Source organism: Charadrius vociferus, unplaced genomic scaffold (genome assembly GCF_000708025.1).
Source record: "Charadrius vociferus isolate BGI_N301 unplaced genomic scaffold, ASM70802v2 scaffold581, whole genome shotgun sequence".
Taxonomy (NCBI): domain Eukaryota; kingdom Metazoa; phylum Chordata; class Aves; order Charadriiformes; family Charadriidae; genus Charadrius; species Charadrius vociferus.
In genome coordinates this window covers 1,573,578-1,599,904 of record NW_009647024.1, presented here as the reverse complement: position 1 = coordinate 1,599,904, position 26,327 = coordinate 1,573,578, and the positions used below count along the sequence as shown (strand labels likewise).

Here is a 26,327-nt window from a genome sequence, read left to right as displayed (position 1 = left end):
ACAAATAAAATCTACCTTTGTCTTATAGGCTATATGGAAGTGATTCAAATTCCAAGAGGTTCTGTGCACATTGAAATAAGAGAAGTGGCAATGTCAAAGAACTACATTGGTAAGAGCATGGTTTAAATAGCAGACTGTTATTAAGTCAGAGTTTATGTTGTGATTTGAAGGTGTATTTTCTGGTTTAGAAACCAGATTAGAGACCTGATTAGAGACCTGATTAGTTGTACAGCAAACTAAAAGATTAGCACAACCAGAAGTTATTACTTGTTAAGGATGAATAGCAGCTGACGAGGCTACTTTTGTCAGTTTGTACTCCATGTACTTTGATACATATAACACTAATGTGTTGGAAAGGATTATGATGCCTGTAAGTGTGAGTTTGAAGGCCAATTATCCCCCTAGGTACATTAATTCCTAAACTGATTATATTGATGATAATGGTACCTTTTACTGTTGGGTGACTGCTTTTCTTTCTGTCTGCCCCCACCCTTCTGAAATTCAGCAGATAATCAGTCTCCTTGGATTCTGCAGGAATAATAATGTCCCTGCTCCAGTGACATTATTATTCTTTCAGTGTCACACTTCCCGTGGCCCCTCCCCCATGTCAAAATACACTGTGGGTAAGGTTGCTCATATATCCTATACTGACATTTCAAACAGAGGTGGTGGAAGAGAGGCATACAATGCATCCTATCATGGTCATTTTCTGCTAAGAACCATTCCATGGGCAGCTGAAAACCAGAACAAAGAAGATAACTCAGCTACTACAACCGTGTTTGTTATTCCTCTATTTTATAGGCAGAGGAAAGTGATCTGGAAGAGAATTTAGATTGGCACCGTCTGTATAAAATGAACGAAAAATGTAAATTTTTTGGCTTAAATAAAAAATACAGATGTCATGGGTATTTAATCTGGCCACAGACCTAAAAATGCGAAGTGGTACATAAACACATTTTTTATGTGCTTGTCACAATTTCATGGGGTTTCCTGAGTTTCAGGCTCTCTCCACACAACCTTGCTTCATGCTGCAGAAGCCCTGACTACATGAATGGGGGATTCCTCTTCTTCACTAGCTTCTTGCGTTTTCGACTTTCAAAGGTGCCATTATATCCTAAGGAAAGAAAATCTTACTAAGTTACAGGGGCCATTTCATTTTGCGATGGGATCTTTTGTTTTGTGAGCGTGAACTAGATCACTATTTTAGGATCACCAATTTCTGGGGAAAGGAAGGGTTCTAATTTGTCTGCTCCCTTAAAAGAACTATACAATCACAATGGTAGTTAAAAATGAGTTTATTACATTAAAATACATACCTCAAAGGTATTGCTTTATGGATATATCTTTAGTGGCAGTGTCAACTTCACAGCTCTTACTCTGTCTTTATGGAGTTCCCACTGTTGTTCCAGGACAACTGTTTGTGTGGCAACACCGTGAACCATATTAGAGAATCAATTCAGCTGAAAATAACCATTTACACATATTATTGTATTTTGTTTTATGTGCACTGCTGCCAAATATGTGACCACAGTCTAAGAAATCAATTTCTCCATTTGGAAGTATACAAAAAAAGCTAAAAATAACCCCCTCTCTATCACACTGGCTTCAAAGTTTCTTCGTTGTTCATTTCCATTTGCAGGCTTTCAAACTAACTTGCAAGAAACATCCCATGGTTTCAATGTGCTGACTTCTGCACCAGTGTGGCTCCTAGAGTTGTGGCAGCAAAAGCATGTTTCTGCAGCTACATAAATAATTCAGTATTTTAAACTGATCTGTCCAGCAAATAACCCAGCAATAACAAAATTGCCTGTTTTCAGAGCTGCTGAAAAATGTGTGGTTAGTAATGCTGGTATCTTCCTTTAAATGGTTTGATCCAGGGTGACATCTTCCCTTATATTCCCCTTATGCAACAGGGTGTTGCGTGCTAATTTTCTGTGGGCTTCTTCATTCTCAGGTTCTCATAAATGATTTGATTAGGACATTAACTTGTTCCTTCTGTCTCATATGCTAACAGCATTATGCCACTGTGTCATCATTGTCATGTAATTGTACTATGTGGAATGCTTTTCACAACGGTGTGGCCTTCACCTATGCATAACAACTGACATTAGGTAAATCTTTTTACAAAATGCAAATGCATTTTTCTTTGGCAGTCAGGTAAAAAAATGAGATGCTTTGCTTCTGGATATATGTTATTTTAAGAGTATATAGCGTACATACGATTGATAGCATGTAATTTCAGAATTATTAGTTATATAAACATGTATGAGAACATTTGTTTTCTTGCGCTCTTTTAAATGTCTCCTTTGTTGTTCATAAGTCTCAAACAATAAAGAATTCGCTTCATTATTTGCTCTTAGTAGATACTAGACATACTGACAAGAAAATGTTTGGGACTGAGTGGCACAGTAAGAGAGACTTCAGTATGTCTTGGTAACTTTGGGAGACCCTGTGACCTTCTTTTAAGTAAGCTAGATTTTGTAAAAGCAGGATGGATAGAAATATTTGCTATGTGGAAATAGGACCACTGATGAACTAAATACTGATGTTCAGCTGTAACATAGTTATTTCATATACCCATGTAAAATAGATAAATAATGAAGTACTGTTCCTTTCTGTTAGTGCAGTACTGCTTGCAATTTGTCTTGTTCTCCTATGCTCACTTTTTTTAACATCTCCTTCTTGTACTACAAAACCTATATAGACAATAAGGAATCTGAATTACTTTGAGAATTCCAGATAAGTGCATGTGTCAGAGCAAGTTTTTTCACTCAGCACATGAGTGTTTCCCAAGTAAATCCAGGGAAGTTGATAAAATTTATGCTATGGAAAGACGTTCCTTTTCAGACCTTACGGTGCTGATGGCAATGCTTACTAATCCCTGATGAATATGGCTGTCACTAACACAACATTACTGCCTCTCCGGCTATCTCCTGCTCATATGAATGCTCTCTAATCTGTTTTAGAAAATTTGAGCATCATTGAGACGTTTTCCCTAACTGTGTAAGGTAAACCATCTGTCCACACAGATGTAGTTGAGAATACAACTTGATTGTAAGTTGTCTTACTCCTTATGATTATGATGTGAGTTTGATCCCTCTCTAGTAAAGTCAGTTATTTGTCTCAACAAAAATGGCATGGCTGTTTGGTCATGTATTTCCAACCATCATTTTGCATTTAAGAGCATATTTTATTTAAAGTAAATATGAATGCTGAATAATTTGGTAATCTTTGCATTAAGTCAAGAAGTCAGTATCTAATAAACAGAATATTCACTTTATAAGTCAAGTAGTGTCTAATTAACATAACATTCACCTTAAGTACAAAGTCTGTTTCATATTGAGAAACTTAATCTAATATTATTGATAAAATATAAAATATAAATCCCTGAACAATATGTCCTTGTCCAACCGAATTGGTTGGTTAGCTAAGAAATTCATGTTTTTCAAAGTATGTTTATGATTTAAGGCCATAAATTAGGAATAATAAAATACTTATCAGATTAAGTAGCTAGTATTTGGGTTTGTAGTAGAAATATCTGGGATTTACGCTTTAAGAAGGAAAAAAGAAACAGTGGACGAAAGCAACAAAGTAAGAGCTGATTGGCACCATACTTCAGACTCAAGGTTCCTTCTCTTTTCTTCCTCTGCACATTGTCTGAGATACCTATCCCATGCCTCAACTTCTTAACCTAAAGATTAGGTTAAAAATTGATTATTCATTTGATCTACATATATCTTATGTAGAACAGCATACATTGCACATGGGCTTGGTTTTGAAGTTGAAGATATATTGCAAGTTGCATGGGGCATTCTGTTTTGTTCCATATAGCATCTGCATATTGAAATCTGCAGAGTGTACTTGCACATTGAAGATTATTGCAGAGGCAATATTGTCAAACTGCATTTGCAAACTGTGCTATTTTGACCAGGGCTAAAGAAAAGGCTTTATAGTGCTTGAAAAATTAGTGATAATGAGCTGAAGCTCACATACTTCGAACAGATTAGTAGATTAATTTGCAATGGCTTCTCCATTATAAATGCTGCTTTCAAATTTTAGGTGGCTTGTATTTTTTTTTAAGCTTTAAAATCTGAAGAGGATGACTACTATATTAATGGTGCCTGGACTATTGACTGGCCAAGAAAGTTTGATGTTGCTGGAACAGCTTTCCATTACAAGAGGCCAACAGATGAACCAGAGTCTTTGGAAGCACTAGGCCCTACTTCAGAAAATCTCATAGTCATGGTAAAGTTATAATTAATATATTTCTGAAATTTGAAATATATATTTATGTTCTTAGGAAAGACAAGGCCATGAATGAAATCAAAATAGGTTGTGTTTCCCAGCTTGCCGAGCTGGGTCTTTGCTTTTGAGTTTTATTACAGCTTTCTTACCTTTCAAAACTGGCTGGCAAACATTGTGATGAAACAGGGATAAAGTTGTAAAAGCTCCAGGAATTCTCACAGAAAATGCCCCATCTCTGTTAAATGTGGTGCAGAATAATGGTAGCCAAAATTGTAAATGGGGTGTATGTTGTATACGGTATACAATATTGTATACAATATACAAAATACTTATTGCATACTGCTAATACATGGAAGTGTTGATATAGCATGACAGTTCCTGACAGTTCCATAGATATCAGTGGTTATAAGCCTGGCCTGAGTGTGAAGCAGACTCTTACCATAGCGAGAGTATCATGATTTGACCCATATAATTTGACAGTATGTTGCTGTGACATACATTGCTCTGAACAGACTGTACAAAATACGAGAATGTAACAGAAGATGTTACCAGGATCCTGATACCCTGTCTCTGACAGCAGGCAATAGTGAGCCTACTGTTGCACCACTATGTTGAGGAGGAGTGTAAGAACAAGGTGGTACTTGCCTAGTATGTTCTCTCAGCTGCCAGATTCGCAGTTCAAGGATTGCCTGAGCCAGAAAGGATAGTTTTGTGTATAGAATGATTGGTGACTGGATATTGACATTTTAGGCAGCATTTGCAAACACCTGAATCCTGGGTTTTCTGCTGTAGGTGTGGGTAAGCAAAAAACTCCATATTGAATGAGTTACACAATGATTATAGTGCCTTTTCTCATTCAGTCAGTGCCACTGACTTTCTTACTGAAAGTTCTCTGCTCTTTTGTCCAATGGAGATAGGCAGATATGTCTCTGAAAAATATCACAGAAGGTAGAAGGGGATGAGAAGTAGCTCCGTGTCAGATTGGTGCATCCAACATGATATACATTACTAGCAACAGAAAGGAAAAGTTTGATAGAGAGTAAAAGCCTACTGTTGAACAGGTGGGTGGAAGTGCAGTTCAACAGTGAAGACAGAAAAAAACTCATGGTGATTGTTGCACTTCCATCTGTATCACCTGCAGTGACAGGGCTGCAGTGAGAGTTTTGATACTCCTTTAAAGGAATCATAGGTGTGATTCCACCAAGCTAATGCTGTTGGCAATTGCATTAGGGGAAAACAATGATCTCAGCAGCAGTCTGTTGCTGTTACTATTATTACTATTATTATAGTCACTAGAAGTGCAAACAAGGGCAGAGCTAGCTTCATAACTGCTATGTGGGTAGCTCCTCACAAGATCTCAGTGAGGACTGCTGCATGTTTGCACATTAATGTCCTTAACCAACTTTGACTTCACATAATTACTCAGCTGTCAAGTTAACTTCCATTAAGACATTAATTGTGTGAAGACTGGCTGCTTAGAACTATTATGTCAAGAATAAACAACAACAGAAGTTATAAAGTTGTGTTAAGATAGAATAAAAAACATTCACCTTAGACAATAGTACCTTTCTTTTGTATATGTTTTAAAAGTTAGAGCAGATTCTTTAGGGAATATTTAAAAGAACTGCTCCGGCTTCCTTTATTACTTTTTTTCTTTCCACAGGACATAACACATACATAGATTAAATGTCATTGTAGTTGCCCTCTGCTTGCCTGTTTTAATGGTATAACCAGTTGTTTTCAACTACAGATTCTGCTACAGGAACAAAATTTGGGTATAAGGTATAAATTCAGTGTTCCCATCTCTCGCACTGGCAGTGGAGATAATGAAGTTGGCTTTGCATGGAATCATCTGCCTTGGTCAGAATGTTCTGCTACTTGTGCTGGAGGTAAGACACCAGGCAGTCAAGCTACAGGGTAAACTGAATTGCAAGATACACTTACTATATAATTATCAGGATAACTAATTGAAAACTTTTATTTCAGACATGCCTCAAACCTTAATTTAGTGAAAGAAAATTTATTTTATCACAAGGTATTTTCTGTATTTGATTTCAAGTACATTTAATATGTTCAGATGTTTTTGTTAACTACAGTGTATCTTGGCACAGTGTGTCTTTCTGCTGATGCTTCTTCTGAGATTCTCTTGAAGCTGGTGTGTTTGCTTTTCACAGGACCTTTCTTGATAAAGGACATCAGAAATTTTAAATAAGGAGATTAAAAACCAGAAGGCAAATAAAGGGATGTGTCTTTTTGTGTTTGTAGGTATGCTTCACATAATCCCAGTCAGCCCTCCTATCTTCCAGCTGCCAAAGTTTAGGATGCATACTGGCAGCTTCTCTGTAGCAGATGAGAACAACTGGATTGTACTTCCCAGCCCATAGCAGTATCTGAAAATTGTTGCCCTTTGGCAGCGGTGGGGGATTTGTAAGTTGTCCCATGTGATTCATCGAGGGTGCCTTTTGCCCACGATTTACCAGGGATATTTCTAATCCTCCCTCTAGTGGCCCCAATGCAATTCTTTACCTCTGTCTGTGAGAGCAGGACCGTTGGCCTTCTTCAAAGCCAACACCATTGCTGCTGCAAGGACTGATGAGCAGAAGTGCTGTGTGAACAGTATCTTTCTTCTCTCTGGAGACTGAATACATCATCTGCCCAACATGCGTCAGTTTCAGAAGATATGGGAGCGTGCTTTAAATCCACCTCAGAATTTCAGTTTTTTACTGCACTGTGCACTGCCCATAGGAGGAGAAAGACACCATATTTTTTTTTAAAGAACGCTTGGACCAAATATTTGTCCTTTTCTTTTTTTCCTGGATACTGGAGGTATTCATGTTTAGAACCATCTTGACTCATCTTTCTGCTGGAACCTGCTGCGGCTGTTACTAGTTGTTTGCTGTTTGAATACAGCTGTTTGCTTGGCTATATGTAATACACAAAGGACAGCATGAATTCTTTTCTCTGATGCTAAATAGACAAAGTCTTGAAATGAGACAGAGGAAGGTGCTGACTTTCTCCGGTATTTTTATTATTCATTTGTTGGATTCCTGGGTGACAGATTGTGGTTTTAACTAATATTTTACTAATGGTAGGAAAAGGAGCATTTAAAAGAAGAAGTATAAAGAGGGGAAGAGCCTAGCTCATAGCAAAAGACAGTTGCAAGTATCAGAACCTTACAAGTACTCCCAAATCCTATTTTTATGATGGCAATGAGTAAACGATGTTTTTGAAGTCATGGGAGAAATTTCATTGATTTCAGTAAAGACAAGACTTTAGCCATGGATCTTCTGTCGTGCAGGTCATTGTCATTTCACAGATTCAACAATATACAATGGAAAAAATAGTTGGCTCTGAAGGAGTAGACACTTGTCCAGATTAAAACATTTTTACTTACTTAATTAATTTTTAGGGAAGATTTGTGAATCCCTGAAAACTGCATACATCTATTCATTTGAAGATTTTTTGAGGGGAGGAAAGATTTTCTTTGGTAGTTTATGATGGGTAAACCAGGCACTTTTCTCTCCTTTCTTTCAGCTTAGTATGAGGATATACTATGGTCACTTATTTTCACTAAGGCCTGTGCTCGGGGAATAAATATTTCATTGTAGCTATAATTCATGTTAAAAACTGTATCTGCTTTCTCCGTGAGTACCTGCTGTTCCCACCAGTTTATGAAACACCTTTCACCATATGCCAAAAGAAGACACAATTCTAAAAAGGAGGTGAGTCAGTGAAAAAGAAAAGGAAGATGAAGGTTATAGAGACAGAGACCATAACTGGAAAAATTAGCTAATATCACAGAATCATAGAATGGTTTGGGTTGGACAGGACCTTAAACATAATCTGGTTCCAACCCCCTGCCATGGGCAGGGACACTTTCCACTAGGCCAGGTTACTCAAAGCCCCATCCACCCTGGCCTTGAATACTTCCAGGGATTGGGCATCCACAACTTCCTGGGGCAACCTGTTCCAGCGTCTCACCACTCTCACAGTAAAGAACTTCTTCCTGATACCTAATCTAAATCTACCCTCTTTCTGTTTAAAACCATAACCCCTCGCCCTATCGCTACACTGCCTGATAAAGAGTTCCTAACCATCTTCCCTGTAGGCCTTCTTTAGCTACTGGAAAGCTGGTATAAGGTCTCCCCAGAGCCTTGTCTTCTCTAGGCTTAACAACCCCAACTGTGTCAGCCTGTCTTCATAGAAGAGGTGCTCCAGCCCACTGGTCATTTTCATGGCCCTCCTCTGGACTTGGTCCTACACGTCCATGTCCTTCTTGTGCTGAGGGCTCCAGAGCTGGACACAGTACTCCAGGTGGGGTCACACAAGAGCAGGGTAGAGGGGCAGAATCCCCACCCTTGACCTGCTGGCCGTACTTCTTTTGATGCAACCCAGGATACAGTTGGCTTTCTGGGCTGTGAGTGCACATTGCTGGGTTATGTTGAGTTTCTCATCAACCAACACCCCCAAATCCTTCTCCCCAGGGCTGCTGTCAATCCATCCTTCACCCAGCCTGTATTTGTGCTTGGGATTGCAACGACCCAGGTGCAAGACCTTGCACTTGGCCTTGTTGAACCTCATGAGGTTCACACAGGCCCACTTCTCAAGCTTTTCCAGGTCCCTCTGCATGGCATCCCGTCCATCCAGCATGTCAACCACACCAGACAGTTTGGTGTCACCTGCAAAGTTGTTGAGAGTGCACTTGATCCCACTGTCTGTGTCATTGATGAAGATACTGAACAGTACCGGTCCCAGTATGCACCCCTGAGGAAAGCCACTTGTCACTGGTTTCCACCTGGAAACTTTCCACTTGCCGTTGACTGCAACCCTTGGGGTGCAACCATCCATCCAATTCCTTATCCAGCGAGTGGTCCATCCATCAAATCCATGTCTCTGATTTAGAGACCAGTATGTTGCATGGGACAGTGTCTAATGCTTTGCACAAGTCCGGGCAGATGATGTCAGCTGCTCTTCCCTTATCCACCAACACTGTACCCCCATTGTAGAAGGCTGCCAAATTTGTCAGGCCTGACTTGCCCTCAGTGAAGCCATGTTGGCTTTCACTGATCACCTTCTTATTTTCCATGAGCCTTAGCAGAGTTTCCAGGAGGATCTGCTTCATGATTTTGCCAGGCACAGAGGTCAAACTGACTGGCCTGTAGTTACCTGGGTCTTCCTTCTTCCTTTTTTCCCTTTTAAAAAATGAGGGTTATGTTTCCCCTTTTCCAGTCACTGGGATCTTCACCAGACTGCTACAACTTCTCAAATATGATGTATAGTGGCTTCGCAACTTCATCTGCCAATTCCCTCAGGACCCACAGAGGCATCTCATCAGGTCCCATAGATTTGTGCACCTTCAGGTTCCTTAGATGGTCTCTAACCTGATCATCTCCTCCAGTGGTCGGTTGTTCATTCTCCCAGTCCCTGCCTTTGCCTTCTGCGACTTGGGTGGTGTGGCTAGAGCCCTTACCCATGCAGACTGAGGCAAAAAAGTCATTGAGTACCTCAGCCTTCTCTGTATACCGGGTAACAAGGTCTCCCATGTCCTTCCAGAGAGGGCACACATTTTGCCTAGTCTTTCTTTTATCATTGATGTACCTATAGAAGCTTTTCTTGTTGCCTTGACATTCCTGACCAGATATAATTCTATCAGGGCTTTAGTTTTCCTAACCTGATCCCTGGCTGCTCAGACAATTTCTCTGTATTGCTCCCAGGCTACCTGTCCTTGCTTCCACCTTCTGTAGGCTTCCTTTTTCTGTTTGAGTTTGTCCAGGAGCTCCTTGTTCATCCATGCAGGTCTCCTGATGTTTTTGCCCAAATTCCTCTTTTTGTTGGGATGCATGGCTCCTGAGCTTGGAGGAGGTGATCCTTGAATATTAACCAGCTTTCTTGGGCCCCGCTTTCCTCCAGGGCTTTATCCGACGGTACTTTGCCAAGCAGATCCCTGAAGAGGCCAAAGTGCGCTGTCCTGAAGTCCACATAGTGAGCTTGCTGTGCACCCTCCTCGCCACCCTAAGGATCTTGAACTCCACCATCTCATGGTCACTGCAGCCAAGGCTGCCCTTGAGCATGACATTCCCCACCAGCCCCTCCTTGTTGGTGAGATGAAGGTCCAGCATGGCACCTCTCTTGGTTGGCTCTTCTATCACTTGGAGAAGGAAGTTATCTTCAATACATTCCAGAAACCTCCTAGACTGCTTATGCTCTGCTGTGTTGCTGTTGTTACATAAATATTAAGTGTTGAGAAAACTTAGAAATTAAACCACTGCATGGCTTTGTTTATTTCTATAGGATTCATTATGAAGTCTGTTACTGAAGTAACTGAAGTTACTTGAACTCTTCCTTTAGAATAGACATTCTGCTCTACATCAAAGGGTAACAAAATATTAAACAGTTAAGGAATTTTTCATGGAAAGTATAAAAAGGACAGTAAGCCTGTGTGAGGAATTTTACTATAGATATTTTTGTTTGTGAGCTTAGAAAAGTATATAGTGACTTTGGGACGGACTGTGAACAAGATTAAGGCATGAACATTTTTCTGCCTTTTATTGTAGTTGGTGTAGCTCACTCATAGTGCATGGACTGATCAAGGTTTGATCATACGCTATTCTGTCTTGATCCAGGAAAACTCTAGAGGAGGTAGAGCCAGATACACTTTTATATCAAAGCATACGGCTTTATATCAAAGCTGTAGGGAAGGGAAATCTACATTCTAGTCAACACATTTAATTTCTGTTTCTGAACATGTCTGTATTTTAATTTTATGTCATTTTGTCTAGGTGTATTTAACACTTAAAAAGCTGTCTTAAAAGGCCATCAAATTTGCAAGTATTTAGAAGCCAGGAAACGACAGAATTAAGGATGACTATGAAGTCTTAAATTGTTTTCTGTAGTTGTGGCTGTTCTGTGGAACAGAGACCAGGTGAGCAGGGACGATTCTCCGAGACTGTGTCACAGGCTAGCTCATGTCTTCTCCACACTACTTAAGTACAGTTCTCTGTAAATCAGACTGGTTATATCTGCATTACAAACTATTTGAGCAACTCTGTGACTCTTTAAAACATAGTTATTACTTGATGTTTGTTTTTAATTCAAAGAGTTTAAAAAATATAAGGTGAGATCTCCATTACAGCCCACCAACGTCATGTTTCTCTAATGTGAACTTGTGAATATGTGTTGAATGTCATGAAGTAGAGGAGAAAAGCTAGAGCAGCATTTTGGCAGTGCAAAGTTTAAATAGTTTTGGAATATTGTATATTGCACGAGTGTCTGATCTTTGTGCAGTGTCTTCAGAATAGTATTTTGAGAGCAATCCACTGCATTCCTAGAGCTGCTTGTAGGTCTTGTCTTGGAGAAGGATAACTATCAGGAGCCAAGGAGCAAGCTAGGAGCAAGCTCAGAACAACCTACAATCTTTAATTGGATGGTAACGTGCTGTCTTTTCCAGTGGACTTCTATATTATGTTCATCTCTGCTGTGCTGATGAGTCACAGCTGAACAGTAGAAGTGCTTTAACTTTTCAAACAAGACCTGTGTTCTAGGGCCTGTCTCAGTTTTGCAGAATGGGAAGAACAAAGTAAATGGAACGGTGGGAAGGAGGGAGGAGGAAGCTTCCCTGGTTATGACAGTTCAGTGCGGTGTCAGAGATCTGGATTCCATTCCTGCCTCCCTTGTGTGCTTCTCATGTGATACTGAACAACTCAAAGCATACATTACAGTCTTACTTGCTAGTTACCAGTTCATCATTATATGGGTACCTCTCTGGAATGTCTGACCTCTGAGGCATGCGACGAATTTCATCATTGCATGAAGTGTGTGTAAAGCAAAGTATTCTGAAAACTCAGCCAGGCACCTGAAATCAATGGACTGTTTCCACAGTAGACATTATACCTCCTCTCCCCCTGCATTCTTCATAGACTGGTCAAGTAGATAAATTAAAGTTTGTGAAACAAACAGTTACATGTTTAGATTGCCTCTAAAAAGCAGAATGAAGTTAGTCGTTCTTTCATGAGAGATTGTAAACTGTGTATTTAGTGATGTCATGCATGTTAAAGGAGAAAGGAACAAAATACTCCATAGTTTCTGTGGCATTAAGCATTACGTTCTGTACAGTGAACCAAGCAGAAATCAAGTCTCCAAAGTCTGAGGTTTATTTTGGCATTTTCTTAAGTTTTTCTAAAAGTAGCTACTTCAGATTTACCAGGTAGTTCAAAAGGCTTGCCTGGTAACAGACAACTCTCTTATTTTCCTGGATTCAGGTACTCATATGTAGGATGAGAATATAATTTCATTCATTTCTCTTAGTATCTATTTGTAGGCTTGGAAATCCAGAACTGCAGCTTTTGTTTTTGTATTTTCTATATTGAAACCTTCTCTTTAAAATAGAAATTTATGATATCTGAGTTAGCTCTTCCTCTCTGGAAACATTATGTGAAACTGAGCTACATGTATTCTTCATATTAATTCCCTTTTTCCTCAAAGTTCAGTGATAACTGTTCTACTCAGAAGGAAAGTTTGTTACTACCTCATATAGGTCTTTATTGCTGGTGGCAAACTTGGACGAGACTACAGGAAAGCAATGCCAGAGAATACCAGAATGTACAGTGCAAGTTTATCTATACAGAGAAGAGTGGGAGAGGAGAAAGCGCAGGGAATTCAGAAGGGATGGATGGATGAAAAGTTTGCTAGAATGCAGAAAAAATAAATGGCAACAACAGAAGATTTTCTTTAAGGAATTGATTACTTTATTATTTAATGAGAAAGTCTGAGAAATGGAAAACTGGAATATGTAGAAATAGGGAATAAAATAAAACGAGGGATGGAAAGGAAGAATAAAGTGCTAAAATAGGGAAGAATGATATATATCAGTTACAGATCACAGAATTGTAGTTTATTTACTCTCATGCCTTTCTTTCCATGTATATTATCTTGTAGCTTTCCAAGGGCAAGTGTATGACTGTCCAGATCCATAATTAGTCTTAATAAAGAATTGCTGGTGGTATTGTTTAAAAAAAATCCAACAAAAGAAAAAAAATCATTCTATGTATTTTTATTTTTCTATATATTTAAACTCCAATAAGTATATATGCCACTTTTTAAAATTTCTTCCATGCTTAATAAGTTCTAGCAGTAAATGACAACAAATGACAGCATTTTTTATCTGGAATTTACCAGGTATATCCTAAGCGTTGGTTTTGATTTCATTCATTCTATTAGAGTTCATCTCCAGATGAGTTAAATGACTTTGATATTCATGTTCTTTTATGAAATAGTCAGTATGCTATTATAAGTACATTGATTGCTGTCCAGTTTTCTTTGCTGCTGATCACCGTTGTACAGTGGTGCCTACTACGTTTTTCTTTCATGCCTTCATATGAATTATTATTTATTTGTCTTTAGACAAATATAACATACTTGTCCTCATCAAGAAAAATGTAAGTTTGGCTCTAGGATGAACATCTTGTGATCTGATGAGTGAGCTCAGAAAGTATGTCTGGGTTAACCAGCATGCACCGGTTTTAGTGATGCAGGATTCACTATGTATTGGTACTGGCATCTTTATAATTAACTGTTGCAATCACAAACCACAATTTTTGGGATTGCTTTTAGAAATAGATACAGCATTTACATGCCTGCAATTTTAATTTGAGAATAAAATGTGCTCCGTGTAATATAAAATTTGGCTGCCGAAAGTCATACAGACTATTTGTGAATTGAAATCTGCAAAACATCTCAGTTCTCTGGAGATTATGGTCACTAAACCACTGGAGTTTTGTTTTCTATTAGAATTGCATTGACCAGTCATGAGGACATTTTATGTCTTTTATTATAAACTATAAATCTGTAGATTTGAAAGCAGAGTGTTTCTGTCTAACTGCTTGTAATTATTCCCCCGAGAATTTAAATGAACTTGTTTAGCTGTGCTTTTTAGATTATTTTAAGAGAGACCATATACTCAGGGAAGAGTTGATAATTTAAAAAGATTTTGTTTCAAGGCCCACAGGGCTTAACTAAGTTGTAGCTGTTGTCTGGGTAAAAACTGCACTTCTAGTTTTTCCATTTCTTTTCCTTGTCTTAGAATGTGAAGTTTGTCTGAGATTTTATTTTAAGTAACACTATAATTACACAGCAGTGATGTAAAGTTTACATACTGTGTGGCAAGATGCTGCAGAATGTTTTAAAACTGGATTAATATATCTCCTGGCATGGATTAAAGATTCTTCATGATGTGAGTGAATAGTGGTCAATACTGTCTTATGATGATATTCTACCAGACCAATGTTCAATAAATAACAGGTCTGAGTTAAATTTTTTTTGAAAACTGAGCACAATGATACTTTGTGTTCATAGTTCTTCAGAATACTTTCTTATTACATACCTCCACAGAGGTGAATTTACTGAGGCTGCCCATTTTTAGTCAAAGCCTAGAAGGAAATGTTTCTGATGCCTGTAGGAAATTCAGTGAAAACATAATATTAATATCTATGCTATCCCATAAACATATTTGTGAGAATGCTATGTGTCATTAAAATGCTCAATTCTGAAGTTTGTATAAATTATAGTTTTAAGAAATTGTATTTGAGAGAAATACCATTATGAAGGCAACACTCAACCTATTTTATCAGGCACCAAGAGAATTAAGGTAACTTGTGATAGAAAGGATAAATGATTACTCATCAGTCAGAGCTGAACATAAATTCTGTGTCATCTAGCAGCACCATGTTACTAGCATTGCTGTTTGGCTAGACCTTCTAAATACTATTTCTCATCATGGTGAAATTTGAGTAGAAAATTGCAAAAGAAATACTCCTCAGGTTGTGAGATCTGATTTTAATTATTCTCATCTGTTGGCAGTGTTTGCATAGATTATAGAACTTAAAGTGAATCATCTTGTCACAGCTTCTCAAACATTTAGGTCCTTCACTGATTTGTCAAGAACCAAAGGAAGAGATTACAAAAGAGATCTTAATCTGGTAAACATTTTTTTCTCTCTTTCATGCTGCAATTGATATGTCTTTTCTCTACTAAAATAGTACTAAAGGAGTAGAGAACTAAAGAAAATAATCTCTTACTCTGTGTATCTGTATATATGTATATATATAGAAAAAATATAAAACATTGAACAAGTAACTGATCTGAAATTTTGAAGAAAAGTATGAAGATCTAGAAATAAGTGACAAATGGGGCAAAGTGTAACATGATAGGTCATTCTTGACTATATACAGATATATTTTAATATATAACTAATTTTCTAGACCAAGGAAATGTAGTAGATTCCTTGATTTAGACTTTCTTAAGGCTTTTGTTGCACCTACATCTGAAAAAGAATTAGAAAAGATTAGTAGACAAGAGGCATGCTTACAATGTAAATTACTGGGCCAAAAGGCAGTGAGCCTAGTGGGCTTCTTAAAGACCTTTCACATGACTTATGACACTTCAGCTTTTCTTGTTCTCATGGCAGCATAAAAAGTAGAAACCTCTGATTAAATTTGCTGGCATTGCAGCGGTAGGAGACATATGGGGAAGACTGGGATATGTCGTAGTCGTGATAAAGGCAGATTTGATTTTAGGATGTATTTATTTTAAAGTATTAGTGACACTGGATAAAGCACTAGTAAAATCCCTCTGGATAACTGGACACAGTTTGTGTTGTGGCTGTAGTAAACTCAGGTGTGAGCGCACGCACAGAAGTTCTGTGAAGTTGACCAAAGGAATGGTGTCTCTAACAACACAAGAGTTGACTTGGTTAACACAATAACGTTACTTAAACTAAAAGACTGTTTTGTCTTAAAAAAATTAAATTGGCAATTAATGCATCTAGAATGGAAATTAGAATGTTCGTAGTAGTTACATGTGCAAAGTTCAGAGAAGAAAAATGTACCTGGGCTTAAAGTGGAGTTTGATCAGTTTATGAAAAGGATCATGTAGAGTGGTTCCCAGCAATAGAAGGGTGGTGCTTCCAGTTGTATGATCCAAGTTCTTGTGTTCTTAGGTTGTTTAATTGCCCTTACAGTGCAGTATCTCACTGAATTCAGCTTTATGTCATTTAATGTAATTGAAATATTAGGTCTTGAGAAGGCTATAAATAGAACATCATAAATGTGAAGCTCTAAAGTCTTTGATACCTGATGGATGAATATCTGAAAGAGAATATCTGTGTGTCAACACAGCCTACCAGCAGCTGTGGAGGCATGCACTTCAGGCCCTTGGGGGTCCTCCATGCTAATCATTTGAGTTGTTTCTCAATTCCAACTGGACCTAACTATTTAGCAAAATTACTTTTTTTCCAACATGTAAAGCACATAAACTGAAAATTAGCAGAAAAGTGGAGGCTGAACATTGTTCAAAATGGTATTTTCTTTTTAGCTTTGTTTATGTAGATTTGTGTATGTAGGATACTTGAAAAAACAGTCTGGCAGCCTTCTGTGCTGCTGAGTGGTACCTACTCTTGTCTAATGTGGCATCCAGATACATGTGAAAAGAAGAGCAAATGGAAGAAGCTGATTGATTTACCTACCTCACTTGTAAGACCTATGTCTCGTATTAATCAGTATCTGTTTCAGAAATAAAGCTTACTTTAAAATGATTGTGATGTTTATGGCTAACCTGAGATGTCAGACGTCTGGAATTATTTACAACCTGATTTAAAGTGCCTGCTTTGTGAAGGTTATGTGTAGTGATAATCAAAAAGGAGATATCCCAGCAGCAAAGCTCTGGACTCTGGATTTAGGTAGTGCAGTAGAGTGAAGTCTCTAGCATTAGGCATCTTTGGTCTCAACACAGTTAATGATTTTGAGGAGGCAGGTGATTTTGAGGGCTGATACAAAGTTCTCACCTGCTAACCAGGTATCCTGCAGGAAACAGTATGTTGAGTGATGAATCTAACTCCTCTCCTGCTTATCAGGAATGTGAACATTAGAGTTGAGGACACGTGAAACATTTTGTGTGCTTAGGATCCAGACTGCTGGTTTTCCTGAGAGTATTTGAATTAACAAGGCTGTATTCTTACCCATATTTTGCAGGATGCCATGACAGTTATGTATTAAATAGCACTTCCCTACTGCAGATTGAAGAGGTTTCAGCTGGGAATACATGTCCAGAAGAGTACTCTTAACTGTGTGCCATAGAATGCTGAGGAGTCTAAGAGGGTAGTGAAAGGGAAGATTTTTTTAATAAGCATTATGGCCCACAGTGCAGCCAGGGATGCAAGATTCATGGGGCCCATGGCAGGAAGGCAAGAACGGGGTTTAGTCTGTAACCAGAAAATAAGACATTCATCTAGCGCAGGAAGGTATGGATTTTCGGCCTTGCTCTCAAGATCAGACTGTAATTGAATAAAAACTAGAAATAATCTCCAGACTAGAAACCATAGCCTTGATACCTTAGATAAATTAACCACTAAGTCACAGAAGTTACAGTGTGCTTGTGGGAATTAGGAATCCCCTCAGGTGAGAAGGGATCATACCTATTCCTGCATCTGCAGCCTCATGGGGGAGTGCAGGCCATCCTTAAGACTCATGAAGAAGGAGGTTACCATTTTCCCTATGTCCTTTGCTCATCACATCATGAAGACATTTCACATGCCTCTGTGTGTAGACTGGGAGACTTCTGTTCATAGCCAAGCAGGATGCTTTGCGGGCCAAACTTCAAGCATCTTAAGGCTAGGCTTGACTCACTGTTGGAATTAAATACGTGAATTCTGTAGAGGTCACATTTTAGGAACCAAATAGGAGATTTGATTTTTGTTCATAATGAATAACAAAAGAAACAATTGCCAGGTAAGTTGTTGAGCTTGTTTGAAATGAGCAAAAGGACTAGAAATATTTCTTGAAAGAAATCCCAGGTTTTTCGTGGAATGTTTAGGGTCTGAAAAACATATTTATATAATTAGTTTTATTACTGCACGTCTACCTCCTATAAAAAGCTCTTAAAATGAAGAGAGGGCTGTAAAGTAAAGTTGGCAGGTATTGAAGCCAGGATGTTTTAATCCGTATTTAATTGTATGCATTTCACATTTTGGAAAAACTAAAATAATTGCTTCTGGTTTTAGAAAGGTTCAAGACTCTTTGCAACTTTTATCATACAAATTATCCTATTATTTCAGTATTATGTCTTCTCATGTTCAATAAGAACTGCATGTACATTGCAGATCCACAGTCCTTGTATGCTAGCAAACTTCATAAAGCTTGTTCTAAAAAGAGAGGAGGCAGTGTGTACCACTCTTTACAACAATACTCTGAGCTGCACTGTTGTTGTATCAATGGTTCTTTAATGTCCTTCTTTAGATCCTGTTTTTTAAAAATCAGAAAATCTACTTAATGTGCTATCTTATAATGTTGCCGTGGCAGTGATATATCATTATGTGTTGGGGAATAATAATCAATTCTGAACTGCCCTGTTGATGGTTAACAGTGAAAGAGGAGCTGGGAGTGCCAGACAAAATGAGCATTCACAGAGACAAACTGTATCTTTCAGAATGAATAATACTTCTATTATTTTAATGAAGAAAATGTTTATAGGATGACATGTATAAAAATGTAACACTGTTTCCCAGTATTGCTGGTTTATTTTAAACCAGAGCACATAAACAATAATTCTGCATTGAAGTGTGACCACATTCTATTTGGTGGTGTTTTCTTTGGAAATGTATGTGTCTTTTACTGTGAGAGCAGGGTAGACAGAAAATGGATTTTGTGCAATATACAAATAAAAACAATCTGTTAGTAAATCTATAAATATATTCCCTTTGTTTCAGAAAACAACAGCAATTTAAAATCCTTTCTCAGTAGGGTGTCTAAAAATTGAAGGAAAATGAAAGATTCATTGTGGTCAGCGAGCATTCAGTCAATTGAGATTCACACCCCTGTAGCATTCAGCCAATTAAAGTGGGGTGGTAGGATTATTAATCAATAGGTGAAATGTACTTTTACCCAACAAGTAGAAGAACAAGAACAATTAATTAATGGGGTTTCATTTCATCCAAAGGTGTGCAGAAACAAGAGTTGGTGTGTAAAAGGCTGGATGACAACTCCATTGTGCAAAACAATTACTGTGACCCTGACAGTAAGCCTCCAGAAAACCAAAGAGCCTGCAATACTGAGCCTTGCCCTCCTGAGTAAGTCATTAATCACTAAGATGGACATGTGTTTTGCATAGATAGAAGAGTCTTTGTAATCTATAATAAATCCTGTTGACCAAATGTGTAAAAAGTTCTGATCTAGTATTAGGGTCTTGTCTTATCAGACAGGATATTTGGGTTTGTTTCTTGGTTATGGTTTCTTGTTCCTCTCAAGTCAGCTGTGAAAAATAAATACTTTGACCTAGAGGAGGCATGACTTGACTGAGGAACAGTGGTGTTTAAACTACACAAAGCAGCTCAGACATGGTAAGTAAAAAGATGTAGCTACTACTAGCTAAGTAGTTTCTTAGGGTGTAAGTGTCAGATGTGGTGAACAGTGCTCAGAGTAGAATGGTGGACTGTTCTTAAGGCAACAATGACAGAAGAATCTTGAGGTGAGGCTAACTTTGCCATAGATATTTATATTACATACTAAATCTTTGCCACATTTTTAAGTATATTATATTAAACTTTGGGTTTAAGTGTTGACATGAGAAATGGCAAACATAGAAACTGCTTAGTAGACCAAATAATTTACTGATAATAGTTTTGTCAAACAACTTTCTCTTCAGGATACTCTGATGTACATTAATGCTGTGTACCTTCAGGATTAGGTGCCTACTTGGTTTCATCTGTTTAGTTTTATTTTTAAGTATAGCTGTATGCTATATTAAGAAAAGATAATTAAAACCACAGCAGCTCATTTGTTCAAAAATGAAATTTGGCAAGGACCTGTAGCATAGTTTATTATCACTACAAAAGCTGTTTAGAAACAGTTTTGATATTTTGCACTAGAAAATAATTTCAACATATGCACAACAGCTCCTTCTTACATTTTGAGACAAATAAAATGTGGAAAAAATGGAAGAGAGACAACAGTGCATTGATTCACAAGCTCTGATTAGTTCAAATTTGGTGATAACCTATAGCTATATTCTTGTTGAGTGTGAAAATCATTAATGCTGATTAAATGTACATATTGCACAATAAAGAAATTATGTGGTCTCTTAGAAACTGTAAGATTGTAGCATGAAGGACACTGGGAGGAATGAAACAAGACTATAATGCATTAAAATCCCAACAGGTCTTCATTAAGCCAGTTTCTTCCTAGAGTATCACCTGGTGTGGTGACTGGTTGCAGGATGGCAGAGCAACGTGTTCTATGCTTACTCCCCTTGTGTCATGTATCATGCTCATTTGACATGAACAGACGTGAAGCCCCCCCAAATTACATTGCCTCGACAGCCTATATTTAAATATATGGTTACCCTGCAAGGATATGCTCTTGGATTCTGTTTGGATAACACCATTTAGTATGGCTGTAAGTGCACTACCTAAACTCTCACACCATGTACCTGAGAGCAGAACTTGGGAAGTGGTCATGTTTGGTGAATTCCTTTTTACCAAACACCTCCCTATCCCTTCCTTTGTGTGGCTTAACTGTTTGTTAACAAATAAGCACTTTAAAAAGTAGTGTTAACATAGTTATTCCAAACCAATTAATGTTTATTTTTTGGAATGACATTATTTAAAAAACAAAAACCAGAAAAAAACCCAACCCACAAAGCGGGACATTTCTGGATTCTCCATCCAGTACAGCAGGGACAATTGATGAACATGGTAAAATTCAGGTCATCAAGATTCAGAAAACGGGTTGTGTATTAATCAGCAGCTGCTTGAGTATGTCAAGCAGATCAGCCCATATCTGCCCCCGTTCTAATGTTCCCCACAGGGTGAATACAAAGTGCCAAACTCCTAAGGAAAGGTTCTTGATTCCTGATCCTGTAAGTAGTCTAGAAGAAGGCTGTTCAAATAACAGATAGTTACCAAAGAAGTTGGACCCTTTTGGCTGGAAAATGCATCTTCCAGTAAGACTTCCTCTGTACGTAGAGTGGCCAATAACACAGTTCTGCTTTCCTTGTAGTGTATACAATAAGTTACGAAAATGTTACTCCTTCTAACTGAATACCAGTTACATTATACTTGATGTCCCTGAGTAGCAGCAATATTCACAATATTTTGTTATTCCAATGCATAACTCTTTTAAGTTCCAGATTTCAGTAAATGATACAGGTAACCCTCGTAGTTCTATGAGTTATGAATAGTACTGTCTTGTCATGTGGTATAAACATAAAAAGTACCTGAGAATGCACTTGAGCAAATCATAGTACCAACTGAAAATTAACACTTCGGCCTGTCTAAAGCTCTGAACAGCATCTAATTCTCCTAGCTGTGGTAAAAGCGTAAGTTTGGTGGCGAAGAATCACAAATCAATTCTCATCTGCTGGGAAATGAATGGCAGAATATGGCATATTTGTTTGCATCTCTGCATTGATTTAGGTTCATACTAGAATATATTACACATTCTGTAACACAAGACAAGATAGCAGCACATTTTTTTTGAAAGAGGCTTCAGAAAATAACAAATCTTACAAGGCAGCTCCGAGCATACGTCCAGGAACATCCACAGTGACTGACATGCCTGGCATTTTTGGCATGTTGTCAACATGTAATAGCATATTGGACTTCACATCCATCCTTTGCAAGGATGATTCAGGCAAATGTATCTAATCAACATATGAAATATTGAGGACCAAATGTGCTCGTCAATGTGAAGAGTGAATTTCCAGTGAATTGAGCGGCATTAACCATTCATCAGTATAAAAAAAAAAATTGCAGCCAGATTAACAGCTGCTTTAATCTCTGTAGCAACACAAAGTAATCTAAATATACCGTACAACTCCTGACTTTTGCTATGTATGCACACACAATCATAAGTTCCCCTGGCAGCTATCATGCAGTGCTTTAAATTTTTTAAATATTTGTTGAGGTGATTTTTTTATGTGATAAATTCATGTTTTACTAGTGTTTGCTTTACTAAATGCTGATAAATAAGAATATTTTGCATTTCAGTATAGCCTTTTGTAAAAAAGTTTTGAAACATTTCATAATCAGATGAGAATTAACTCTCAGCCCAATTTCAAGATCGAATTATTTTATTGTAATGATACTAGAGAGTCAACCATCTTGGCTTTTAAATTGTGCTGTAACCCACAGCAGTGGTTCCCATATATTTCCGGTTGCTAACGACTTTCAGAGAAATTATTTCAGGCAACTTCAGTACAAATCTACTTAAATAGCTGCAGTTTTGTCAGGCTCAACACTCCTTTCTAACTACTATAGCCTAGGCTGGAAGTTGCTGCTCTAGGAAAATACAAAGTATTAGTACTGTTGAAAGATATGATTGCGGTGAGGCATAAATTAAAATGCTCAGTAAAAAGACCCGTAAGTTTCTACTTTATTTCAATGTGAATACATGTATTGTTGACAATGATTTTGGTTTAGTAATTTAAACTATTTGGATTCTAGGTTTGTGCAATTATCTACTCCATTTCTGAAATGCATTAACTGAGCCTCCTAACTTTTTCTATCCAGATGGTTTATAGGAGATTGGTCAGAATGCAGTAAGACCTGTGATGGAGGAATGCGTTCAAGAACAGTTCTCTGTATCAGAAAGATTGGGCCTTCTGAGGAGGAGACACTGGACAATACCAACTGTTTAACACATCGGCCTATTGAAAAAGAGCCGTGTAACAATCAGTCCTGTCCCCCACAGTGGGTTGCTTTGGACTGGTCAGAAGTAAGGAGATTTTGCTGTATTGGCTCATTAGTAAGAGTGGAGGCAAAAGCTCTGGCCTCTGAATATTTTCTATCACTGCTTACTAAGTAAAGGATTAATAAGAAATTGAAAACCTCATAGATTTAGCATTGAAGCATTTTTTTTCTTTTTTCATTCCTTCTATAGTGTCAGTTCTGTGGTTTTGTCAAATGATTATGACCTGTTTTTATTAATCACCGTAGAAAAATAGTAAAATACAAAATAGAATAATAAAGTATTTAAAAAAACCTAATGAAACACACACACACATACACACATGCCCCTGAGTAGCCATTTTGTATGAGATAATTGTCTTAAAGAAAACAGCAATTTCCATTTCCATTGGTTTTTGAACAGGCAAATAGCTGGATAGTAGAGATGATGAGCTTACATTGTCAGAAGATAGAATAAACTGTTGGGTTTTTTTTTCTGAAGTAAGGCATCGCCTTTCTTAGCAACACACCTCAAGAGGCAGACCTGAAAGTTGGTATTCTCTTTATTAAAGAAAGAACATCTTTCATTAAGTATGGTGGTATCTGTTATAGTATAAGCCAAGCTTACATTATACGTGATTCAAGTATTAAATTTGAAGAATGTGAACAAGTGCAGCTGAAAGGAAATGCAGATGTATTTGAATGGGACTGCATCACATGCAGATCAGAGTGCAAAAATATTGGTATACTTTTTCAGATCCTTTCTATCATTGACTCCCATCTCAGCCCACTTTTTATCTCAACTCATTTTGGAGTACTTACAAGTTAGGATTTCCTGAATTTCCATGGCAATGTCCTTGCTGTCAAATGCAGCATATAATATGATTGCTTTCATAAATTGACTAAACTATGTTTTATAATTAGCTAATCTGGGGGGTTGTCCCACAGCTTCTTGGAAACTATTCTGAATTTCAATCTTTGAATTGCAAGAATTGGTCTAATGTTCTAGTTCCATTCCAGTTTATACCTGTTTGCTTTTGTTATCTGAAACATCCCTTCTTCCTTTCCAGCTATTATTCATCAGAAATGAATTAATCTTGATCACATTCTGCTTTCATGTTTCAGTTTGAAGTCATCTTTTTGGGAATGGATTACTAGGGTTAAATGTATAAATTATCCCAGAGGAGGTTTCACATGTGCCTTATTCTTTTGTTTCCTGCCTCTACTGAAAATACCCGTAACCTACAGTTACCCTAAATAAGGTTCTCGTGTTCCACAGCTATCACATATTGATTACATAAAGTTATCTTACACTCTAGTAATATCTCCAGATCTTTATCCTCATTTTTTCGTTTCTTGTTGGTTTTTCTTAGGAAATGCATGCTCTTGTGTGTCATACTGCCAAAATTCACTTCATTTCAGTTATTAATGTCTTCATGGTTGTCCAGTTCTTTTCGTGGAGAATAAGTCTGTAGCATCAAGGTCAGTTACCTGTGCTATCTGGTAGTTTCAGTAATTTCAGAAACACTGAACAACCGAAACTAGGTTTGTATGAACATCATTAAGTAGACTGGGAAGAAAAAGGAATCAGATCAGTTCTATGACTGATCCTAGAAGGTCTTTGCAGGTAGCATCTCTCAACTCCTGAACTTTACCTGGTTGTGATCCCCCTTTCGAATACTTACTGATGCCTAGGTAGGTTCCACTTCCTTTGTCTAAAAAAATGAAAGGAGAGTATTAGAGTAAAATGGAATGATCTACCAACGATAGACCCATGATATTGCATACATCAATTATATACCCAGTATCCCATTTCCTGTGTACTTGCTTGCCTTTAAACACTCTTTCATTCAAAGTAAATGATAAATCACTGGATACTATAATGAATATTGATGTGCCCCTTCTATGCACAGATATTTTTAGCTCTAAAAGTTGTTACAGTCTTTAGAAATTCAGAGCATAAAGAAGGAAGCCTGCTAGCATCACTGTGAGCACACATAGAAGTGGTACAAAACAGCTCTTACCATAATTTGTTAACACAGGGAATACTGTTCACGAAATCACGGAATGTTTGAGGTTGGAAGGGACCTCTGGAGATCATCTTGTCCAACCCCCCCTGCTCAAGCAGGGCCACCTAGAGCCAGTTACCCAGGACAATGTCCAGACAGCTTTTTAAGATCTCGAAGGATGGAGACTCCATCTGCTACTAGTTAATAATAGTCTAAGCTCTATGGCCATACTTAAAAGTAGTAATACCTGCATGTTAAATTACAGTGCAGTGAGCTGCCATGGAAACTGTTGTTGTTCATCTCCTTGCTGTCTGAATTTCATGCTTGTATAATCTCCATCTGTTCTTCTTAGCTGAAGAAACTACTGTAGACAACTTTTAAATTATTATTATACACGTTATAACAGATATTTTTTGGAATCAGTTCTACAAAGAGTTGTCAGCTTTATATCCTAAAACCTGTAGAAAAGCGGTTTCTTTCAACAACTTTTCTCACTGTAGATCAGGACCTCAAGAAACCTAGAAATGGTGTGGTGAATCTTAAAGTGTATGTTGTTCTACATGCAGAGCAACAGTTTTTTACCCCACTGTTAGCCAGCATTTCGCACAAGAAGTAGGGCACCAAAGTCAAGGCAGAAAAGGTATTAAATGGTCCTTGTCCCTGCCTGAAAATATACAGTGTATTCCAGCCCTTTGAAAATGAATGTGACTTAGAGCAGAAAGGAAAGGAGTGAGCAGGAAAGAATGGATGAATGGGAGGAGATGTTCAGTTGAAGCATCTATCATACCATGTCTGTGGCATTGATAGGTTGTTCATTATCACAGTACGTCATTTCTGATTGGAATATCTAGGCACCGTCTTATTACTAACAAATAATAGTATCCACGTGACAAGTTACAGCACCATACATATATTTTGTCGTATACTACTGCCCTTTAGCTACCTTCTTGAGACATTGCTCACTGCTGCATCAGCCCTAGAGCTATCAACATTGCCACCCTCATAAGAAGCTTGAACAACTTTTTAAGGCCTTTATGTTCAGCCTTTTGTAGAGCACTGGCATGTTATAATTTTGAACAAAATAATTCCAATCTAAAGATTCAAGCACTGCTAAGCTTCTGGTTGTGATGGTATTTGATCAGAATTGTGAAAAAGTGCCAGCTACTTTCTGGTATGAATTTTGCCTAGTGTAGCTTAGCAAACTGTCTTGACGACACCATTTTAATATAATGAGAGAAATAGCTTTTTTTTTTCCATTCAGGGTTCCCAGAAGTATAATGTATTAAAATCCCTCTAGTAATATTCACATAAACGTTTTAATATGTGTATATATATGATTTTCTGACAGAAGAATGAAAATGAAA

The 26,327-nt window shown here is 37.7% G+C and overlaps 1 protein-coding gene across 1 annotated transcript in view; it reads left to right on the top strand.

The window, feature by feature from the left end:
- LOC104295732 (A disintegrin and metalloproteinase with thrombospondin motifs 6) overlaps positions 1-26,327 on the top strand; it is a gene marked incomplete at its 5' end in the record, with an annotated part of 138,058 nt that overhangs the window by 100,455 nt on the left and 11,276 nt on the right. The window contains 5 exons of the mRNA XM_009895511.1: positions 29-109; positions 4,082-4,245; positions 5,996-6,134; positions 19,231-19,360; positions 22,799-23,003. Coding sequence (XP_009893813.1) covers positions 29-109; positions 4,082-4,245; positions 5,996-6,134; positions 19,231-19,360; positions 22,799-23,003 — 719 coding nt within the window. The remainder of the gene's footprint in view (positions 1-28; positions 110-4,081; positions 4,246-5,995; positions 6,135-19,230; positions 19,361-22,798; positions 23,004-26,327) is intronic.